The sequence below is a fragment of the Aotus nancymaae genome, unplaced genomic scaffold (genome assembly GCF_030222135.1).
Source record: "Aotus nancymaae isolate 86718 unplaced genomic scaffold, 86718_ANA_hifiasm-v0.15.2.pri h1tg000062l, whole genome shotgun sequence".
NCBI classification, from domain to species: Eukaryota; Metazoa; Chordata; class Mammalia; order Primates; family Aotidae; genus Aotus; species Aotus nancymaae.
Window position 1 is genome coordinate 17,792,721 of NW_026988476.1, and position 20,749 is coordinate 17,813,469.

The window sequence follows — 20,749 nt, forward strand, 5'->3', positions numbered from 1 at the left end:
AGCCCCCGTTGTGTCCTCCATTTTATTCACCAATCTTGTTGCTATAACAAGCAGATAGATGCTGGAAGGTGGAATTGAACTACACAAATTCAACCGAGTGGAAGCCCCAGTTGCAGGTGCTTGGCCAGTTGCAGTCTCTTTGCTACAGCAGATTAATGCAACTTTAGGTCATGGTACCCAGCAATTGATCTAGCAAAAAACACTGTTGTCCATCTCCACTAAGAAAGTGAACCAGAAGAAGTTCTCATTCATGTGGACATAACAGCCGTATGCATCTGCTATCCTGACCCAGGGTTATAATAACTTTTCTGTCATCTTCCATAATATACTCTGAAAGAATTTGAATTTATTAGATATTAGGAAGAACATTATGCTTGTCCATTATATAATATCAATGACATCCTGTAAGTGAACCAAATAAACAAAAAGTGGTGAGTACTTTGGAAGTCTGGGTAAGACATGTGCTCAGAGGATGGAAAACAGACACCTCCTCAGTGAGTTGTAGGAGTCTAAGGCCTGAGTCATGGAAAGACAATCTTTCCAAAGAAAAAAAAAATTGATGTACATTCCAAAATAAAGGACAAACCTTCTAAAAAAAGGACAAATTAGCTCACTTTCCCCATCAATAAAAAGGAAGCACAATCCCTAACAGAACATCATAGATTTAAGAGAGAACACAGTCCATTCTGGAAATACTGTTCTGATCTATTTACCAGTGCCACAGAAGGATGCTAGCCTGGACTCGGGCTTAGGGTGTTAAAGACCTTGGAGGAGGTATAGGTTCAACTGAAGAATTAATTCTTCAAGCTGAGATCATATAACCCCACACACCCCATGATATTAGAAATACCTTTAGTGTGACAAGCCACATGTAAAGTTTACGGCAAGTCCCTGTAGGAGAATCACAGCTTTAGCCACTGAAGGTTTTTCAGCACACCTGTGTCATCTGCAATATAGAATTCAAATCATTTGACAAATTTTATGGTGTATTACTGGGAACTTACTTAGCCAGAATGCCTTAAAATAGGCAATTAAGACACCATGGTACCAACAATGTCCATTATAACTAGGTTCTGTCAGCCAAGTTGTAAGATCAAGTAGGTTCTGTAGCAATTCATTATTAAATAAAAATGATACATGTGAGACTGATCACAAGTAGACAGAGAAAGCCCAAGTAAGCTATATGTAGAAGTGGCAGACCCCTACATCTTTCCTGTTGCACTGCCTCATTTCCCTCAACTCATCCCTATGACTGCATGGAAAGTCCTTTCTAACCATCAAGTTCAAGACAGGTTCACATATAGGTTAGCTCCACATGTAGTGTAAACCAATAAGGTACTTCACCTGTCCTGCAACCCCACTAACAGGTGTGCTCAGAGTGCAATGAGAGAAAATATTCCCAATGGGGTAGACCTTCAGGAACCATATACTTTGTATGGAAAGAGAAGTGGCTGAGGTAAAAATATACATAGCCTTATTGGCAGCAGTGAATAACTTGGCTGATTGTTGGCTGGAGGCCTGCAAAGAGAAGTGACAATCAGCAGCAATAACTCAGAAAAACAGGCATGCAATGGACCTCCTGTGGGAGTGGGCACAAAGTAGAGAGATCTTTATAGATCACGTTACTGTCCCCAGGACAGCATCCACCGCAGAAGAGGCGTGTGGCAGACTGTATGCTTTTAAAAAGGCCACAACAATTTCTCCAATTCTGCAAGTCCTCCATTAAACGTAAACTTGACACTATTCCCATAAAAAGGTGGGATCTATAATCGCTTTCTTTCAAACTGTGTGGACCTTTGTCTCTGCTTCAAAAAATAGAGTGACACAGAATTGATACAAATAACTTCCACGGCAAAATTCCAAGTGATTCTTTGTACATTTTCAGGATATTTATTCTTAGAATCCTGACACCATGCTGTAAGAAAGCCCACACTATGCGAGAGTTCATATAGAGAGGTAACATGTAAGTGTTCCACCTTCCAGTTCAGCCAAAGTCCCAGCTATCAGTCAGAGTCTCAACTACCACATATGTCAGTGAAGATGCCTGCAGATGATTCCAGCCTCCAGATACCAAGTCATCCTCCACTTCTGAGTCTTCCCAGGTAAGGGCTCAGAAATTATAGGGCAAAGATATGTCATTCTGAATATCCCTCATATAAATTCTTGGCCCACAGAACCTATGAATATAATAAAGGGAGTGTTTTATACCACGAAGTTGGGGTGGCTTGTTACAGAGCAATAATAATTGGAATAAGAATACAGAATGACTTGATTCATTGAAAATAGTTGGCTTGCCATCAGCTACTCCAATGTTGTGTCAATAGGCACAAGAAGGAAGAAACCATAGTGAAAAGTATGGACATTATCTGTGTACTTAATAGCAAAACTCCCATTCGGCATTGATCTAGCTAATGCTGCTGCCTAATGTCCAACCTACCAGCAGGAGGAACCCTGATATACACCATTCCTCAAGGAAACTAAGTAGACAATTGGCAGAAATTGAGTACAAGGGACTCCATTCACAAGTGAAAGATTAAAAATTCATCTTGATTGGAACTGACACTTATGCCCACAGTGTCCATAAAACATGTCAATATAAAGGATTTCAGAATATGTGATGTACCCAAAACAGGATCTCTCCTAACACTGTACTAAACAAAGGGATCCACTGAGCAGAAAAGAAGGTGTTGCAACGACCATGGAGTCTACTGGTTCTATCACATCATCTGATAGAACACTCTTTTCAAGGAGCAGCTAATACAGCAGCTTGGAGATGATACTCTTAAAGAACTGGACCCCACACTTACAGGATATGACAGAGTCCTAAACTAATGTCTATTGTATAGAGCTGTGTCCCCAGTAGGTAGAATACATAGGTCCAAGAGCCAACAGGAGGCAGTGTGGTATCCTTAGTTACCTTCACTTCCATGACATGTGTAGGGAATCTGTGCCTCCTGTCCCCAGAATTATAGGGCCTGTGTGGCTAAGGTGTATTGGTTCCCAGAGAAAGAACACTTTTCTTAGAGACAATAGCAAAAGTCTCAAACTTCTGTGACAGTTGTCACCTGTTTATTTGGTCTCCTTATGAAAAGACAAGCAGGCAAAGAACAGTCTCTTTTCAGGCAGGGATAATAAATCCTGATTGACTGGAGGAGGCAAGGCTGTTGTTATGCAACATGAGCAGGGGAGAAGAACTCTGGCACCCCAGTTACCCATTTAGGTATGTGTTGATGCTCCCTACTCAGTTCTGGCAGAAAACTGATAAATGCATCAGCTGTGACCTGAGAAGATCTTGGTGACTAGGATCTCAGGCCCTTCAGGTGACTTCTCCAAGTTCACAGTCTAGTCCACTAGAATTGCTAGCTGAGGGTAATGGGTATCTAGAAGAAGTAGCAGAATAGGGGAATGATGAATATCAGTCATGGTTCTGAGACAAGACATACTGGCAAGGGCTGAGGTTTGTCTCACTAACCATTCTCTTGTAAGTTTCCCTGAAAGGCCGGCTCCTGGAGGACCAGTTCTCAAATAGGATGAACTCCTATAAGCAAGCAGATATGAGCGACACAAGTGGTCTAAGATGGGATGTAACATCCAGAACTCCTTCTGCATGAAGACATCCACTCTCTCACCTTCCTAGAGTATTACCTGATGACTGCTCACAGCTGAGTTCTTCCCAGAACTTACCTTCCACCAAAGGGAGCTGCCTAACCCAAATATATTGCCTCTGCCCTAGGGTCAACCCATGCATAAGGATAGGTAGAAAAGAGAGTAAACAAAATTCTTTCTCTATTTGGGAAATCTCTGAAGGTGCATCCCAACTCCACAGTTTCTCATGCACTCAGCCTGGGACTCTGTGTAAGTGAATCAGAGTTCACCTTCCCTGTCTGCTCTACCCAGGCGCCTTGCTTCCCTTACAGGTGTTCTTCCCAATACCACTCTCTAATAAACCACCTGGATGTAAATCTTCCACTGGGGGTCAGTTTCCTGGAGAAGTCAACCTATGACATGCACACACTGCATTCTGCCTTAATCTATTCTATTAATCCCCATTACATGAAAGCTTCCTATCACCCTGTGATATCAATAACCTTATTCCTTCTGGTTCTGCCTATCCTCTAGGCTAAGATTATGACCAGGCTAACACATCTACTCCTCCCCAAGTCTAATCCCCAGAGCATGGTACAATAGTAGGTTGAAATTCTGCTTTACTATTTTCATTATTTGCTTTATAAATAACTTTCCATCTGTAGACATGCTGAATCTTTCAATAATAATGTGAAAATCTCTGAAATGTCATAATTATTGGGAGGATGACAGCTATGTAAAATGAATGAGAAGCAGTCAATAGTTAAGCCACTGAAAATATTCTTAGAACAAACTTACAAATATCTTAAGAAAGTCTAGATTAGCTTTCATCACAGCCAAAGACATTTAAATGGCATTTTTAGGTTCATAAGATATTTTATTTCATTTAAGAAACTTTATTCCAGCTTTCATAGATATTAAACTACTGTTGGTAAAATTAAATGATAAACCACAACATATAGATGTACTTAAATCTTAGGTGTGTAAGTGTATACCTCAATTATTAAGTCACTAACCACCCTCACTCAAAATAGAGCATGCATCTAATGTATCATAAAAATGCAAAAATTGGAAGAGAAACACTTAAAAAAAGGAGTACTATATTCTATGAGTATTTTCAAATATAGAATTAAATGTATAAATTGTAAAAACACAAAACCTATTAAACTCTCATGAAGTTGGATTTGACTCATCTTTTACTCTACCCTTTACGGAGGTTTCCAGTTTAATTTGAAATTTTTAGTTACAAAATACAGGATGGCTCTACCATTTAACATTATCACTATTTCCAGTGTGCAAAAAGCCATATCCCATTAGTTTCAAGCATTTGATCAGATATTAAGAAGTCACTGTTTAAAGAAGGAATTCACAAAATCAGTGCTCTCCATGCTTTTTTTTTTTTTTAAAGAAGAGATCTGGCTTTGAATTACAATAACAACAGTTATACTACAGAATTAATGAATTCCCAATTGTAAAACGTGAATGTATAAAGAATTTCAGGGCAGTGCTCTTACAGCTAGACTGAATTAAGAGTTAAAGTTCTAAAGACTCAATTGCCTCTGAAAATTTGAGGGGGGATGTTTATCAGTTAAAGAAAACATCAGCTGCTTAGAAATGCATGGCGCTACAGCTGAATATAATACCTTTCCTGTTCTCTCTTGAAATGGTTTCCTATTGAAGCAGTTTCTGTATCAATCACACAATAGCCACAATGATACAGGGTTATGCTATAGGACACAATAACAGCATTCAAAAAGCATAGGAAAAATGACTTTTATAGTGTCAAATACTGTAGCTAAAAGTCTAAAACAAATCACTAAACTGCACTAATTTGTAAGCTTTGAGGTTTGAGGAACTCACTGGCAGCTAAGAGAAGGGCAGAGCTCGCAATCAACTGTCCTCTTGAACACAACAAGATTTTCAAGAAAAGAAATCTACTGATAGAATCTCCTCAATTAACTCTGTGCGAAAAATGCCCAAGCAATACCCGGAGGGAATTCAACAAAAATCAGGCCAAATATGACATTTAACTGTCAGTCTTTCCAAGGCCAGTGATTGTTAATCAGCCCAGGGAGAGATAAAGTAGTACACCTGACAGTGGTTATGTTTTATAAGCACATGCCTACTATTTTACATGGAGGAATATAACTACTTCTGCAGAATACGTAGTAGAGCCATTTCTTCATTTTTAGATGTTACTAATAATGAATAAGCTTAAAATATCCTCTCATTTCAAAAATAAATTATATGAGAGTCCTCAGTATGGTCATTTCAATGCTGAAAAGAAAAAAGAATTATAAATCATATCTTTCTTTTCTAAGAAAGAAAATCGTATGGTATAAAGTGCTGACATTAGCTACCTATATATGCTTCTCATGCAAAAAGCTAAAATGTATTACCCAAGTTGCATTTCAAGTATATACTGTTTGAGATAATTTTCATGCATAGCACAATGTGAGCTACCTAACTTTATGTTTTAATTAGAATGAGTACAAGCACACACATATCTGAATATAATTTTAAAATTACATAAATAAGTATATACACAAGTATTTATTTTTATATACACTTCATATTTGATTCCAAATTCAGCCACCAGCAATATATGGTGGTTATTTAAACCTCATGAATTTCAGATTTTGCATCTATCTCAAAGATTAGAGTAAGGTACAATGTGTATAAAACTTCTAATACAAGGTGTGGGATGCAGTAGGCACTTGATAAATGGCAATTATTTTATGAAAAATTACTATATACCATCTTTAATTATTTTTCAATTGTAGATGAAAACAGATGAAAGATAATCCAAGTTAATTAAGTTTTGTTTGTACATGTATTTTAGAATACAGACATGAATACAGATATGCTTGGTGCACAAAAAGCTCACTTATAAAGAAGAAAATACAATTTAAAGGTCTGATTAATAGAACAGCAGGGATGGTCTTCTGAATATACAAGTGATGCTAAGCTCCAAATGTACACATTACTGTAATGCAGGTAAAATAAACTGCACATGTTTTGCTGTTATGCAGCTAAGAAATATTTCTCTTTTGTCAACTGCAAGAAAAGTAATCAAAGTTTCTTTATTTTATTTTTTTAAACGGAGTTTCACTTTTGTCACCCAGGCTGGAGTGCAGTAGCTTAATCTCAGCTCACTGTAACCTCCACCTCCCGGGTTCAAGCAATTCTCCTCCCTCAGTCTCCCAAGTAGCTGGGATTACAGGTGCCCGCCAGCCTCCTGAGTAGCTAGGATTACAGGTGCCTGCCACCATGCCTCGCTAATTTTTTTTATTTTTTTTTTAGTAGACATGGGGTTTTGCCATGCTGGGCAGGCTGGTCTCAAACTCCTGACCTCAGGTGATCTGCCCGCCTCAGCTTCCCAAAGTTCTGGGATAATGGGCATGAGCCACTGCACCTGGCCAATAATCAGAGTTTCTAAAGGTAATTTTGTAAACTCAACAATAGAAACATGAATGTATCACAAATATTCAAACACAAACTGAGTATTAGGTGAGAGACTGCATATTCTGCTGCCAACACTGAATCAGAGTCAATTTTGCAAGGGAAGTGGAAAACCACCCAGTTTCTTGGAATTAGCCTAAATAAAGTTTAGCTACTACTCCATGCACCTCTTGAATACACACACAAACTCTTATATACTCTTAACATAGTTAATAGACTTCTATTTGAATATGTATTCTTACAGTATATATTATATACAAATGTATATTTGTATTATGAATGTGTGTATATATATGCACGTGTGTGTGTGTGTGTGTGTGTGTGTGTGTGTATCTTCTTAGCCCTCTCTGGAAGAGGAGAGGTGGATAAACATATGGGTGTCAAAGTACTTCTCTGCATTAGTAAGCTTAGAGAGTTGAGGCATTAACAAATTAGTATCAATGATGACAGAAAATAAAAAACTTAAATACTTTTTGAAATATTAATCAAAAAGATGTAATGATCATAGAGTTCAACTGCAAATCACAGGAAGCAAGAAGAAGGCCACTTTCCACCCCAGCTGCTGCAATTGGAGGGATATTTGATAGTGAGGCACAGGAAATAATCAGAGAATAAGCAGCCTCTGAGTAATAAGAGAGATTATTTCAGGCTGTAGTCCACTGGGAGTTATTCTTGTCTTGAGGAAAGACTGGGGGGTTTCTAAACCCCGATTTTCACAGTAATGATGTCATTATGTAGTTTATAATATCGTTGGGAATGGTCATAATGGAAAAGAGTTGCACTTCCTTAGACAACTATATTTAGATGAATCTATGCACAACAAAGGAAGAGCAAAATTAGTCAAAGGTTGAGCTTTGATTAATTGTGGACTAAGACCTAAAACTCTAAAACAAATCTAGCATCTCTGTTGTACAGGTGGTACAAACCAATGTGAAACATGAACCAAATGAAAAATGTAAGTTACTCAAAGGATGAGGGAGAATCACAAGAATGGCATAGAGTAACCCATGAAAACATGGAACAAGTTCAGAACTAAAATAAAAACATTAACTCTGCCAATTCTTGATAATAATTCATTCTAAGATACCAAGTGAAATTACTTGGCAGTTATATCTGTCCATATTACAGAGTACTGTGTGTCTTTGCTTAAGGTGATTTGTTTAGCAAAGTCAATATTGCTCATTTTCCATAATGGGAAAAATCTTCTCAACTAACAATTTTTGTTGTCTTTCATAGATATGAGTAAAGATTGCCTTCTATTTGTTTAAAGAGATACTTGACCAATATACTCAACTAATACTGAGTTAATATTCAGATATGGAGAAGAATAATTGAGTTAAGCAAATACAGACATTTAGCTAATTATATAAATAGAGAATATGGAAATTAACTACCTTTCACCCTCCAAAAATAAAAAGTGTTTGCCAAAGAAAACAAAAACGCATTATGTATAAAATACTTTCTTATGTATGTGGCTGTTACAGTTTAATGATGAATAAAGTCCCACTCAGCCGTTTCAGTTAATTCTAATTTAAAGAGGTTTTAAATGATTAGGTGATTGGGTGAAAAACACCAATTTTGTTTACTTCTGGATTAAATTTAGAAGATGTTACACAGTAATTGTGTGTTAACACCCTTTAATGGTTTATCCTCATTTTCTGTTTTTATTTATTAACTACTAATTATAAGTATGTTTATAAATATATCCCTAGGTTATTCTTTTTTCCAATTGGATGGCTGATTTTATATATTTTTCAGTTAGTCTTGAAATGAAGAATATTAAGAATATTCTTACTCCTTGATTCAAAAACAAGATTGATACATGTATTTGAACACACTTACAGATTTATATAAGCATAAATTTACCCATAACCATAAGGTATACTATACACTAATGTTCTTTGGAGCTCTTAAATGAGGGGGGATGCCAGCTCCTTGCTAACTACCACCATTAAGGAGAAGGAGAAACTCCTGGGTTATGTGGATCGAGAAAAAGAGACTAGCATAAGGAACAGAATCAACTGCACATGCCTCAAAATACAATATCAAATTGCATTTTCATGCACATATTTATATTACTTTCAGTGCTTAAAAATACTCAGTTTCTGTCATTTTCTTCTAGGCTGACACATTCAGAATATTTTTTTCCAGGAAAAAAATGACTTGGTCTCTGTTACCTCCTAGCTTCTTATCGTTCTAAAAACTAAATGAAAGTCTTATTATGAGGTACAGTTGCTAGAGCACCTGACGTAGCTTTTTAAGAAGAGAAAGGAAACTCTCCATGCTCCCTCCCCTTTCTACTCCAGATACAAAAATGTAGCCATACTTTTTTTATTCGTGCTGATATCTATATTTTTTCTATGTATCAGCCCACTCCCCTAAGAGTTTCCTAGATGTGGAAACTGAGGGATAGAGATTAAGATCTCTGCCTGAGGTAACACAGTAAAACAGCAGCTGAACAGGAAGAAAGTCCAAGTTATCCAACAGTTTTCAACTACATCATGCTGTCTTACACAGTAATAAAAAACAATAATGAAAGCACATACCTCTCTTTTCACAAGGGCAATGCCTTCATCTCAGTGGCTGTACATTCGTAAAGAACAAAGTGATTTTTTAAGTCGTTCTGGACCCGTAGACCGCTGCTGCTAAACAGCACTTCTTTTTAGCACTCGGAGAAGACTTTGAAAAGTCTTTGAGTTTACCTCCAAAAGGAGCTGCCCCCACAGGAACTTTAGAGATAACTGTCCTGTCTTCGGAAGCAATGGTCAGTTAGCTTCATGCCTTTAACACACACCACCTCAGAATCTTGATGGACATATATATCTGAGCAAGTTCCAGAGTATCATACAATAACATTTATTTCACAGACCTGCAGGCTTTGGAGGGAGATGACGTAGGTTAAAGGACAGATATATCTTCCTAGTTGAGGTAAACTTCAAAGAAACTGCTGAGGCCTTACTACACATCCATTCCTGGATTCTTTTTCTCTCTGCATTACTATTCCTCCACCTAGAATCCACGCTATAGCGATGCCCTTTCTTCCTTCGTCTATATAATACCAGCCCACTTTCAAGGCTTAACTGTTACCAGCTTTTTCGAGTTTTCTCCAACCACAATAGCAAGTGTAATTCCTCTCTCTTGTCTAGGTACACACACGTGTGTAGTTCTCATAGCCTTGTTTTGTTTCTCCATTTGTTTTTATCTCCTGAATTAATACAGAACCTCTTTGCGTTTACAGCCCTTACTACATAAATATACATGCATCATCCACAGCAGTTATACATTAATTAGTTGACTGAATTTACAAGAACGTCACCTAAATCTGCCTAGAACTTGTGTGGGGAATTCTCATTGGTCACCACTTCTGAAAAGTAGCATATCTTCCTCAAGTATTTTCTAGCCTTCCTAGTAAGGAGTCTAGCAGAGGTGAGGCAAAAACCCAACTCAGTTATACTCAGGAGTAACAGACGGCATGCCCCAATGCTTAATCTGTGCCAAGTCTTTCTATGTGTTCCCAAATCCCACAATTCATCAGCAAGAATAATAATCTGGCTCAGAGTGACCATAGGCTCTATTAAGGGCCCTTATCCCCTCATCCTTTCCTTTCAGGACACCAGAAAAATCTCCCTCAAGATGATCTTTCGTCAGGAAGACAGCAGATATTTTTCTTTCTCACCCTGATGCACTAGAACAAAGTTCTAGTGACTTCAGATAAAAATATATGCTTTTGCTGTTTTGCCATTATTTAAAGGGCAGATACATTTTTCTAATAGCCTTTACTTCCTACTCACCTCCTTCAGATCTCGGCTGTCTTTTATGCTGTCCATTAAGACTTTGAGATGCCTAGCTGTGAAGAAACCCTTCCTCTTTCAGGAAGATGCATTTCCCCTTTCACAGGATCACTTGATTATTTTTATTTCCACCATTCGCATTACAACAAAACAAGACAAAAAATATACTGCTTGAAGATAGTGTAATATGTCATATACATGACCCCAAATGTCAGTCACACAACAGTCCTTAATTAGATTTGAGCAGGAACAGCAATAGACTGAGGTTCCTGTATGTGCAAAGTTGTAGAGACAAAAGGAGTAAGTTACATCACAATTTCTATTGCCTTTCATCATATCATAATAAGTATTTAAATAACTTTATAGTAAATGTGTGATAGCCAAAAATATGTTTATAATAGTTGAAATCCTCTTCTGTAACTCCTAGGAAATATATGATTTGGATGCTGAAACAGAAATCATAGTTCTTATGCAATTCAATCAATGAAATCAAAAGGGAAAGAAATAAGTTGTTTAAAAACATAAGATTAGAAATGGCATAGTGTCTTGGAAGAGTAGCAAGAAACTGGTATTAAAAATAGCTGAAGTGGGATTAGGGCAAAGTGGTATAGTTAGAAATGAACATGGAACCGCACTGGTATAAAATGGAAATAACTAAGTGCATGGCCTAATAATGGAGCATGAGAAATTTCAGTCATTTATTAAAAAAAAATCCATCTAATGAATATGCCTGCACCCTGGAAACAAAAAGTTCCACAAACAATGTAGGACCTCCATCTGCCTGACATAATAGTCAAATCACTGTGACTTAGTGAGATGATTTAATGATATCTTAAAGTCTATTGTCACTTATAGCTTTATGATTTTATAGGACCAAAAAATTATGAATTGGATTTGAAAATAAAGATAGGATATACTTTTCTACAAATGCAATATTTTATTGTCTGCTCTAAGTAATATAGTATTTACACTGACAGTCACTGAAGCAAAGAAATAAAAGTTATTTTGTGGACCATTCAGTTAATGTCAATTACAAGGAAGCTAAAAATGTTCACTCTATTCATACTTGAAATGTATGCAATATACTTTGCATATCCTTCCAAAATAGCTGAAAGGGAGCCTAAGGAAGACCTTCTCCTACTTAACTCTGAGATGACAGTACATTCCCTTAGTTAATTTGAGCCACCAAAGAGCACAAGCTCTAGAGCTCAATTCCCAGAGTAGGCCGGTGTATCTGGCTGTTTGCTGTTGCCTTTGTAGGTTACGAACCTTAAGCCCAACCCTTGCAAGACTCTTCTCAAAGCATGAAGACCAAGTCACAAAATATGAGTGATGAATCACCACTATACCCGGAACATAACCCAAAACCACGGTTCCTGACAAAGTCTTAATAAAATACAATTGAACTCACAAGGCTTATGCTATAATACCATCCCCATGAGCCCTACTGCAGTTACATTAAAATAGTAAGTTAAAAAAAAAATACAGAGCACATCCTTTCAGAAAAGTTTATTTGAACCCTGCTTCTCAAGCAGGCTTTAAGGTGTTTCACAACTATAAAACAAAAATAAAAATATTGGTAAAATATAAATATGAAGAATCAGAGATAATAAAATTAAGCATAGAAATCAAGATAATAAAAAATGCCTTTCTAGAATTCCTTTTGTGACAACTAATCACCTGAATTATTTCATCTCTAAACTTTTATCTCTGACTCTTAAGTGTCTAAACCTGGCACCCTCACTGACTTATTCCTTGTAAAATAAGTTAGGCTCAACCTGCTCAATCTAAAATACTTATTAGCCCACTTAGGGGCTTCCCCAGGGAAATACAGGACATGAGCAAGTAACACCATATAAAATAATCTGCCCATTTTGCATGGGAAATCTCAGTAATATGACCAACAAGGAAATTTTGAATGGGCAAAAAAAAATCCCAAGATACAGTGAGCAGTCCAGCCACTTTTCATTTGTGATCGTGGCCAAGGTGGCAACAGTTTAAGAATGTGTATGAGTGTGTAGGGACAACAGAGTGAGAAGTGGGAAAAGAGGCTGGAGCTAATGGTATATTAATAGAGCTTCATATTGATATTTTTAGCAGCATTTATTAAAATCATCCTTCCTCTTTTCCTACAGACTAACACCCTAAATATGGTTTAGTCAAAGGCAGTATCTCATCACAGGACCTCTCCAAATGAACAAAAATCACAATCAATGTACCTTGGGATAACTCTGCTATGAGAATGGAAACATCCTGGGACTGAATGTAATGGACAACTGATGGTCCCTTCTCATCCCTCCAGATTCAACCCATTAACAGTCTGAAATGTCTTCCAGAGCCTTCTTGTATCACTTACGCCCTTGTTCTTAATTTCACCAAGTCATTTCTTCCCAGCTACTACCTGGGGTGTCATTGTTAAATTGTTTGAGATTTACTGATATGATCCGAATTGAGTTCATATAGCTTGCTAATTTGTCATACCCACGTGTTTCATAAGCTGACTCTATTTATTAATTCTAATGCATTCTGGAAGCAATTTTTGGGCAGTGAATTAACCATTTCAGGACACTAAATCATCATTTGATTTGGTTCCCAGTAACTATGCAGACATGGAGTTTTACTTTGTTTTTTGTTTGTAGCGGGGATTTTTCTGTGCTAATGCATTCAAAACATTTAACAACCTCCTTGGAAATTAAGGGCATGATGACCAGAAGTAAAATTACAGAATATGCCAATAGAGTCCTTTTTCTTTGTTTAGGAAGCCAACTGATAAGTTTACAGGAGATACAATTCTTAATATGATGTCATTATCAATAGGATCTCTTGAAAACACAGTTAACCCAAATGACTTACTACCATGGAACAACTTACAAAGAAAACTTTGAAAACTAGGAAAATGCGTTGGATCACTTAGCTCTAGGTATTTCAATAAGCATACAGATAGCCAGGTTTTACATTCCAATTCTCCAGGCCATGTTGAATTAGTTATTCTAAACCTAATGAAACGTGAGTGCACAAAATTAATAATGTGAAAAATAGATACCAGTTCATTGAATGACTTTTGTTATCCAGTTGTGTTTAATTAAGCAAAAAGGAAAACTCAAAAAATCTTTAACATTCCAAGAGTATTTGGGGAAATAATTTTAATATAAATAACTTTTTAAAATCCAATATGCAAACATCTATAGCTTAAGAAAGTAAAATTTTTGAAATGCACAGATGTATATTGCCAAATATATGTCAAATGGGTATTATCCATTAAATTTGCCTTGGTTAGTCTATATGATTTTATTGTGCTATTCTATTATGAAGAGGTTTTTTTTTAAATAAGCTTTATTATTATTATTATGCTTTAAGTTCTGAGGTGCAGAACGTGCAGGTTTGTTATATAGGTATACATGTGCCATGGTGGTTTGCTGCACCCATCAACCAGTCATCTACATTAGGAATTTCTCCTAATGCTATTCCTCCCCTAGCCACCTCCGCTTCCCTGAAAGGCCCTGGTGTGAGGATTTTTTGCAATTTTTCTTTCAGAAATATTTTCAAATAATTCATATTACTGTAATCTTACATCTGATATTAAAAATGTAAGAAATATAAAGTACAAATCCCACTTACAAAACAAATTTATACGACAATTATTGGTGGAAGGTAGGCAGTTAAAAGATTATCTCCCTTATTCAACTATGATACCATACATCAATCTTAGCTATTGTGCAGTTAGTTTGCTAAGCAATATTCCAAGATAAATGACAGTAAGTTCCTAGGTCTATAGCAGAAACTTTCATACTTAAGTATTGCGCATGGTTGTCAAACAGATTGGGCATAACAAGAAGAAGATTAAAATACTCAAGACAATATAATCCATGCATTACCACAAATATTCTCAATTCACTAAAAAACGGAATCTGATTTTCATGCTCAGAGTTTTTCAGTGAGGAAGTAGAGGAGTAAAGGGATTCTCTAGCTATTTCAGGGAAGAAAGGTTATAATGACATAGTTCTAAATCATGTAAACAATTTTAGACTCCAATGAAGTGATTTTGTCTGAGTAACCTAGAAAATCATTTGTATTTCCTCTTGAACCAAGCTACTAGAAAACACTATTGAGAAATAATACTTTGTGTGTAGTATGAATGGCTTTACATGTAGCAAATATAGGCAAATAAAGGAATACAGATTTTTATGCTAGCAAAGTTCCTATCTTTAGGTGTTTAAAGTTTCTTTTTATAATAACCCTGCCTTTTAAATTAATCATTCTTAAAGATATTCATATAAAATGTTCAAAACACACTTTATAACCTTACACTAAATCTTATGTCTATGTCCCTTGCGATTGATTCTTTCTTTTAGATAAGTTTTTAAAATGTTCTCTTCCTTAGAAATGCTTCCACAAATAAAAATAAAACCACTTTAGGTTAAGAAAGTTCATGATTTACAAAATCAAAGCAATGAAACTGTAAGTTTATTTTAGGGCTTCTCAACTTCAGTGTGCACTGCAATCATCACTTGAGGTGATGAACACAAATCACTGGGCCCTACACTCTGAGTTTCTAATTTAGAAAGTCTCAGAGGGGCCCGAAAATGTGCACTTCAAACAAGTTCCAGGGTCATGCTAATGCTGAAGATTAGGGGTCACACTTTGAGAACCTAACTTCTGTGACATGTAAGACATATCTGAAAAGTAATACATGATTTTTAACCCACCTCATAGCTGCGACATTTATAATGGCCAGGAATACTGATTAATATTTTCTACACAAAGGCAATTCTATTCCTAGCTAAATGACTAACAATCGCATCAATATAAAAACAAAACGAAATGAAAAAGACCCCCACCTTCATCACAATCATCAGCTCAACAGCGGAACTGCCTCCTTGTTTATTGTTAACAGATATAAACACAGGGATATTCTAACGCAATTGTTTCCTATTTGTCTTCACTATTCAAGCTTACCCTTTTCCACTACCCAACCTGATACTTGCCAGGACAAATAATCTGACAAAAGTTGACAGGAAAATTGAACCATGCCCTTCTGATCCAGATAGTTCCAGCAACGTCCCCGTCTCCTCATGCTCCCAATCTTTCTCACTTCTCATCACCCCACTACACACACATACATTCACACACGCACACACAAAAATATAAAAAAACAAAACAGAATAAAAAATGTTTACCTAAGACAATCTGAACCAATGAGACAGAAATAGAGTCGGACATGGGATGAGAAGAACCAGACACTCCCATCCTAAGGAACAGTCCGTTGAGAAGGCTTTATTTCCAGCATTCCTACATCCTAGAATCCCTGTTTTCCTTAGCTGTTTAGAGGATACCAGGGTCCAGCACAGTCATAGGAGCACTAAGTTAATTCCTACTCTTTTCATAACCCACCTCCAGTTGTCAGTCAAACCTTGAGGTCTGCCAGGAGACTCAGCATCTCTCTCAAACACATGTTCCCCCATCACCACCACCATCACCACCACCAGATAATTGTCTTTTATTTGGGAAGGAGGGGTTGGGAGAGGAGACATTCCCATCTTTAGAGGCGGGAGAAAGTGAAGATTTCATGGGAGCCAAGAAAGGAGCTAGAAAGACAGGAAAGGGGAGGAGCAGATGGAGTGCAGTGGGTACCAGGGACAGAACCTCAGCACTGTTCAGCCCTGGACAGAACACAGTGGACAGAGTAAAGGTTGGGTCTCTGGCATTCATCCCCAAACACCCACCCACTGTGCACTCCATTCCCAGAGAGTCTGAGGACTCAGGATTCACTCGTACCTGTGTTCACTCTGCAGTCAGTTCTAGGGTCTGCAGGAAAAGCTCTGACTCTTTGCCCTGGGTCAGTCATTGACCTAGCTCTGCAGCACTCAGGTCTAAACTCCTAAGTGAGATCAAGGGCAAGTGGACTGGATTGTTAGCACACTTTCTGTGGACACTGACCCAGGTGCAAAGGGTGGGACTGGCTGTGGGCGGGTCTTGGCCTGATGTCCCCTCAAGGGGTGCACCTCTAACCTCCCACCATACCTCAAAAACACAGAAGTTATTTTTTGGGCACCACTGGCTTGTCCCAAGGGAAGACTTACATTTCAGTCCACTATTAACCAGGACCTGGATGTGTGTGTGTGTGTGTCTGTGTGTGTTTCATTCCCGAAAGCTAAGGGTGCCAACTGCTGACAGGTAAAAGAACCTGGCTTTGCTTTTGAGGACTTCAAAACCTCCTAATTAACAAGCTTGCCCTTCTCTAGTTCCTAAACCTAAATCTGGGTTTTCCAGAGAGGAGATGAGATTGTGTTCCCACTGCAGCGAGCTGGTGTCCTGCCCTGGAACCCAGACGCGCGGACTTAGCAGTCCGTTCATTCATGCATTTGCTCATCCATTCACACAAACATATCCCTTAATTGTGTCTGGCACCGAGAATCTTGCCTGCTATTTTCCCCTCCCCAAGTCAGTGCTCATGGCAACGGCTGGTACAGAACGCAACTCAACTGTCACCCCACTTCCTGAGCCGGAAAATCAAGGCATGTAGGCATTCACAGAAAAAGGAAAAGGTAGAGAGGAGGAGGAGGTGGGGGGCGGAGAGGGGTGGGGAGACTCATGGGGTCACACTGGAAGCTTCCCTGGGGGGTTGGGGGGAAACCGCGGCACTGACACCGGGGCATGCAAGGAGCCAAACCATTATTAAATCAAAGACTGCTGGAGCTCGGATTCCCGCGGGGATAAATCAAGTGCAAAGCCACTCGTTCGCACGAGTGCCTTGCTGCCGGCTAGACCCAACTCCGAGCCGGAGCCCAGGCGCCGGGGGAGCGGCTCGCAGCCCAATCCGCAGCGCGCTCGCTGCCTCCTTATCGCTCCCAATAACGTGATGAAGTGTAAATCAAATGCCACGCCGGGAGGGGCCCCAGAACGGCGCGAGTCGTGCATTTTCGCTCACCAGCCTATCTTGCCTAAGAATCACAAGGTCACGATAGTGTCGCGATTCCACTCACCGTACACTCCTTGGCCAGAGATCCCCTCCAGGAGGACTGTCAGCAGCCACACGAGACCGTACAGTAAATCCATCTTCACGTGAACATGAACATATCCAGCCCAGGGGGGACGCAGCGGGACCTTCCGGAGGCCGGCAGCCAGCCAGGCGCGCTCCACTCGCGCCCGGGCCGAGCCGAGGTGCCCGGGAACCGCTCGCCGAAGGAGGAAGCGCTGTCCGTCTGTCCTTCCCCGGCGGCGGCCGCGAGCGGAGCGCAGGAGCCCCGCACTCCACACACTCATGCACACACACACTCACACACACTCACACACTCTCCCACCACACAATACCCTGACACACACACACACGCACGCCGCACTCACACTGGGTGCCTGGGAAAATCGCAGACGCCTGGGAGGAGCAGGGGGCGGTGATGGGAAGGGGAGCTGCGAGGCGAAGTGTTCTTCAGGGAAGCGGGCTCCAATCTCCGCAGCGGCGGCGGCGGCGGCGGCGGCGGCGCGCTGGGCTGGCGGCGGGCGCGGGCAGGGGGCCGGGGTGCCCGCGGTGGGAGCCTGGCTTAGACAGCCGAGGAGCAGGAAGTGGCCTCTGACCCGGGACGCCGAGGAGGGCTCTCTCGCCTGGGTTCGCCTTTACAAAGTAACTCGCGAAGGTCCCCGGAGGAGCGTCAAGCGGCGACAGCGGCCCGCCCGCCCGCAGTCCGAAGCCCCCAGCCCTGCTGTCTTGCCTTCCCCCATTCCATCAGTTGCCATTGCAACGCCAATCCTGCTACACGATACAGACTCGCATCGCCGAACTGGGAGAGGAGGAAGAGGAGGAGGAGGAAGAGGAGGAGTGGGGCTAGGGGAACGGGGGTGGGGAAGAGGGAAGGGAGGAGGGGGAAGACGGAGGAGGAAAGGGTCCAACAGGGAGCGGAGTGTGCCTCTGGAGCTCGCTTGGGCACACCAGCCACTGCCGCCGCCAACACCGCCACCGCTCTCCAAAATAGCCTTTAGCGCCCTGCCAGCGTAGAGGTGCTCTGGCCGACCGCACCGATTCCCGGAGCCGAAAGCAGAGTCCAGGCACCGCCACTTGCAAGAGAGGGAGAATGCCAAGCAGATACCCGATCCGCACACACGTCTACGCGTGCCCACCGGCACTGCGCGCGTCCTCTTCGCTTCCGCGCCGCCCCCGCCAGGTGGAGGGGGTGGGGGCGGTCGGGACAGGCGGGAGTTTAGAGGAGAGAGCCGCAGAAGGGGGTTCCCCGCTGGAGCTAACGTAGTGGTGGCATCCAGAGGTGAACGCGGGAGCGGCCGCCTGCGGAGGGCACCCGGCTGCGTGGCGTCCGCTCGGGCCGCTGCTGCGGCAGAGGTGCCTTGGCTGGGCGGCCCGGCGCCCGGGGCTCGACGCCGGCCGGGATCCCTGGGTGTGCGCGGAGATGCGCGCCCCGGAGGCGAAAGGAGGGAGGAGGTGGAGGAGGAGGAGGGCGCAGCGGCCAGCGCGGAGCGCAGGCGGACCGGCGGCCGGGCTGTGGGGCGGCTGGGCTGCTGGGGAGGAAGGCTGTGTGTGGTCACGTTGTGCGCTACGTGCTGAGAGCGCGAGCTGCTAGCCGCAGCCGGGCGACGTCAAAGCCGGGTGCGCGGCTGTGCCGCCGGCCTCCGCGCCTCCTCTGCCCCTCCTTTGCTCTGCTTTCCTGTGTCAGCCGAGCTCATCAGTATGGACAACGCCGAAAGGCTCCGCGAGGCCGGCGGCATCCGGCCTCCAACCTCCCCCGCCGAAGCGCTCCCTCGCCTCTCCGGGAGCTCCGCTGCGGCGAGTGCCCGTTATTTATTTCTGATGCTGCCGTCTGCGTTTGCACGCCGAAAGGCCAGCTACCACCTTAGACCCAGGGTAATTACATGACACACTATCTCCTCTCCGCCACCCAAGGTCTTCCAGGATCCGTTATGCTTGGTTAGAGGGCAGAACAGGCCACAGCATTTGGAAGTGGCAACGCTTATTCTCTGTTTCTGTCTTCTTTAAAGGAAATGTAGTCATCACGGTAGATGCAGGCACTGGGGGAATAAACACCAGGAGTTCAGAGATCAGTTTATTTTATATGCAATGTCTCCTGCTAAAGTTAACTGTTTGGAAAATCTTTTCCTTATGTGAAAGACGGGCTCTTTTATTGGGGCAGAGTAATGTTATGGGACTTTAAAAACTTACAGGTACACAAAAGATTAGAAAATTCAAACCATCTTTAATTTACATTGCAACAAGTGTGGAAATATTCACTAAACATTAATAGGGAAAAATCTGTGAATATAATAGTGGTTGACTTTTTTCTGTAACAGAGATAATAATGTTTCCTGTAGGCAGTCCACTTTGTTGAATATATTCTTCACTATTCAAGCAGCATATGGGTAGGAAGTGATTGGAATGGTTTAAAATACGCATTTATACATGTGTTACAAAACTAATTGCTATGGGAAATCTGGAGCACAGTATTTATTTATCTGTTCCCATAATAGACTAGTATAACACTCTGCAGGTCCCTCTCCCCATGCTGTACTTCTGCTGGGGGTGGGGGACCCTAAGCACTAGAAAATGTATAGTCCTCAGTTTTTCCCCCAAGGTCCTTTTCCTCACTTAAATGAATTGTGAATATTAATTTTTATAGGGTGTGATTTAGTGCTTACCCTCTGGGTTTACAAGATAGGAGGAACCAAACTTTTGAAGAGAGTCCCACAGAGGATCACTCACACTGTTGAGAACCCGTTATTTATGAAATTCCACTTCCACTAGATGGAAAAGCATCGTACTATAAGCAAACTCAATGTGTGGGATTTCTGAAGAAAAATGAGTGACACTCACTTACTGGTCACCTGTGGGGTAAAAATTGTCTTCTGATTTTAAATCTACCTTTTATGAGTAGATCATTCCTGCACACTTGCAGCACAGTAGCGTCATGGGG

The 20,749-nt window shown here is 40.9% G+C and overlaps 1 protein-coding gene across 2 annotated transcripts in view; it reads right to left on the minus strand.

Annotated features, from left to right (window-relative positions):
- MDGA2 (MAM domain containing glycosylphosphatidylinositol anchor 2) overlaps positions 1-18,935 on the minus strand; it is an 868,798-nt gene extending 849,863 nt beyond the window's left edge. The window contains exon 1 of one of the 2 annotated variants that reach the window (XM_021668181.2): positions 17,822-18,935. In XM_021668181.2, coding sequence (XP_021523856.1) covers positions 17,822-18,101 — 280 coding nt within the window. In that variant the 5' untranslated portion in view covers positions 18,102-18,935. The remainder of the gene's footprint in view (positions 1-17,821) is intronic. The other variant, XM_064365839.1, reaches the window with a different exon arrangement.
- Positions 18,936-20,749: the final 1,814 nt, after the last annotated feature.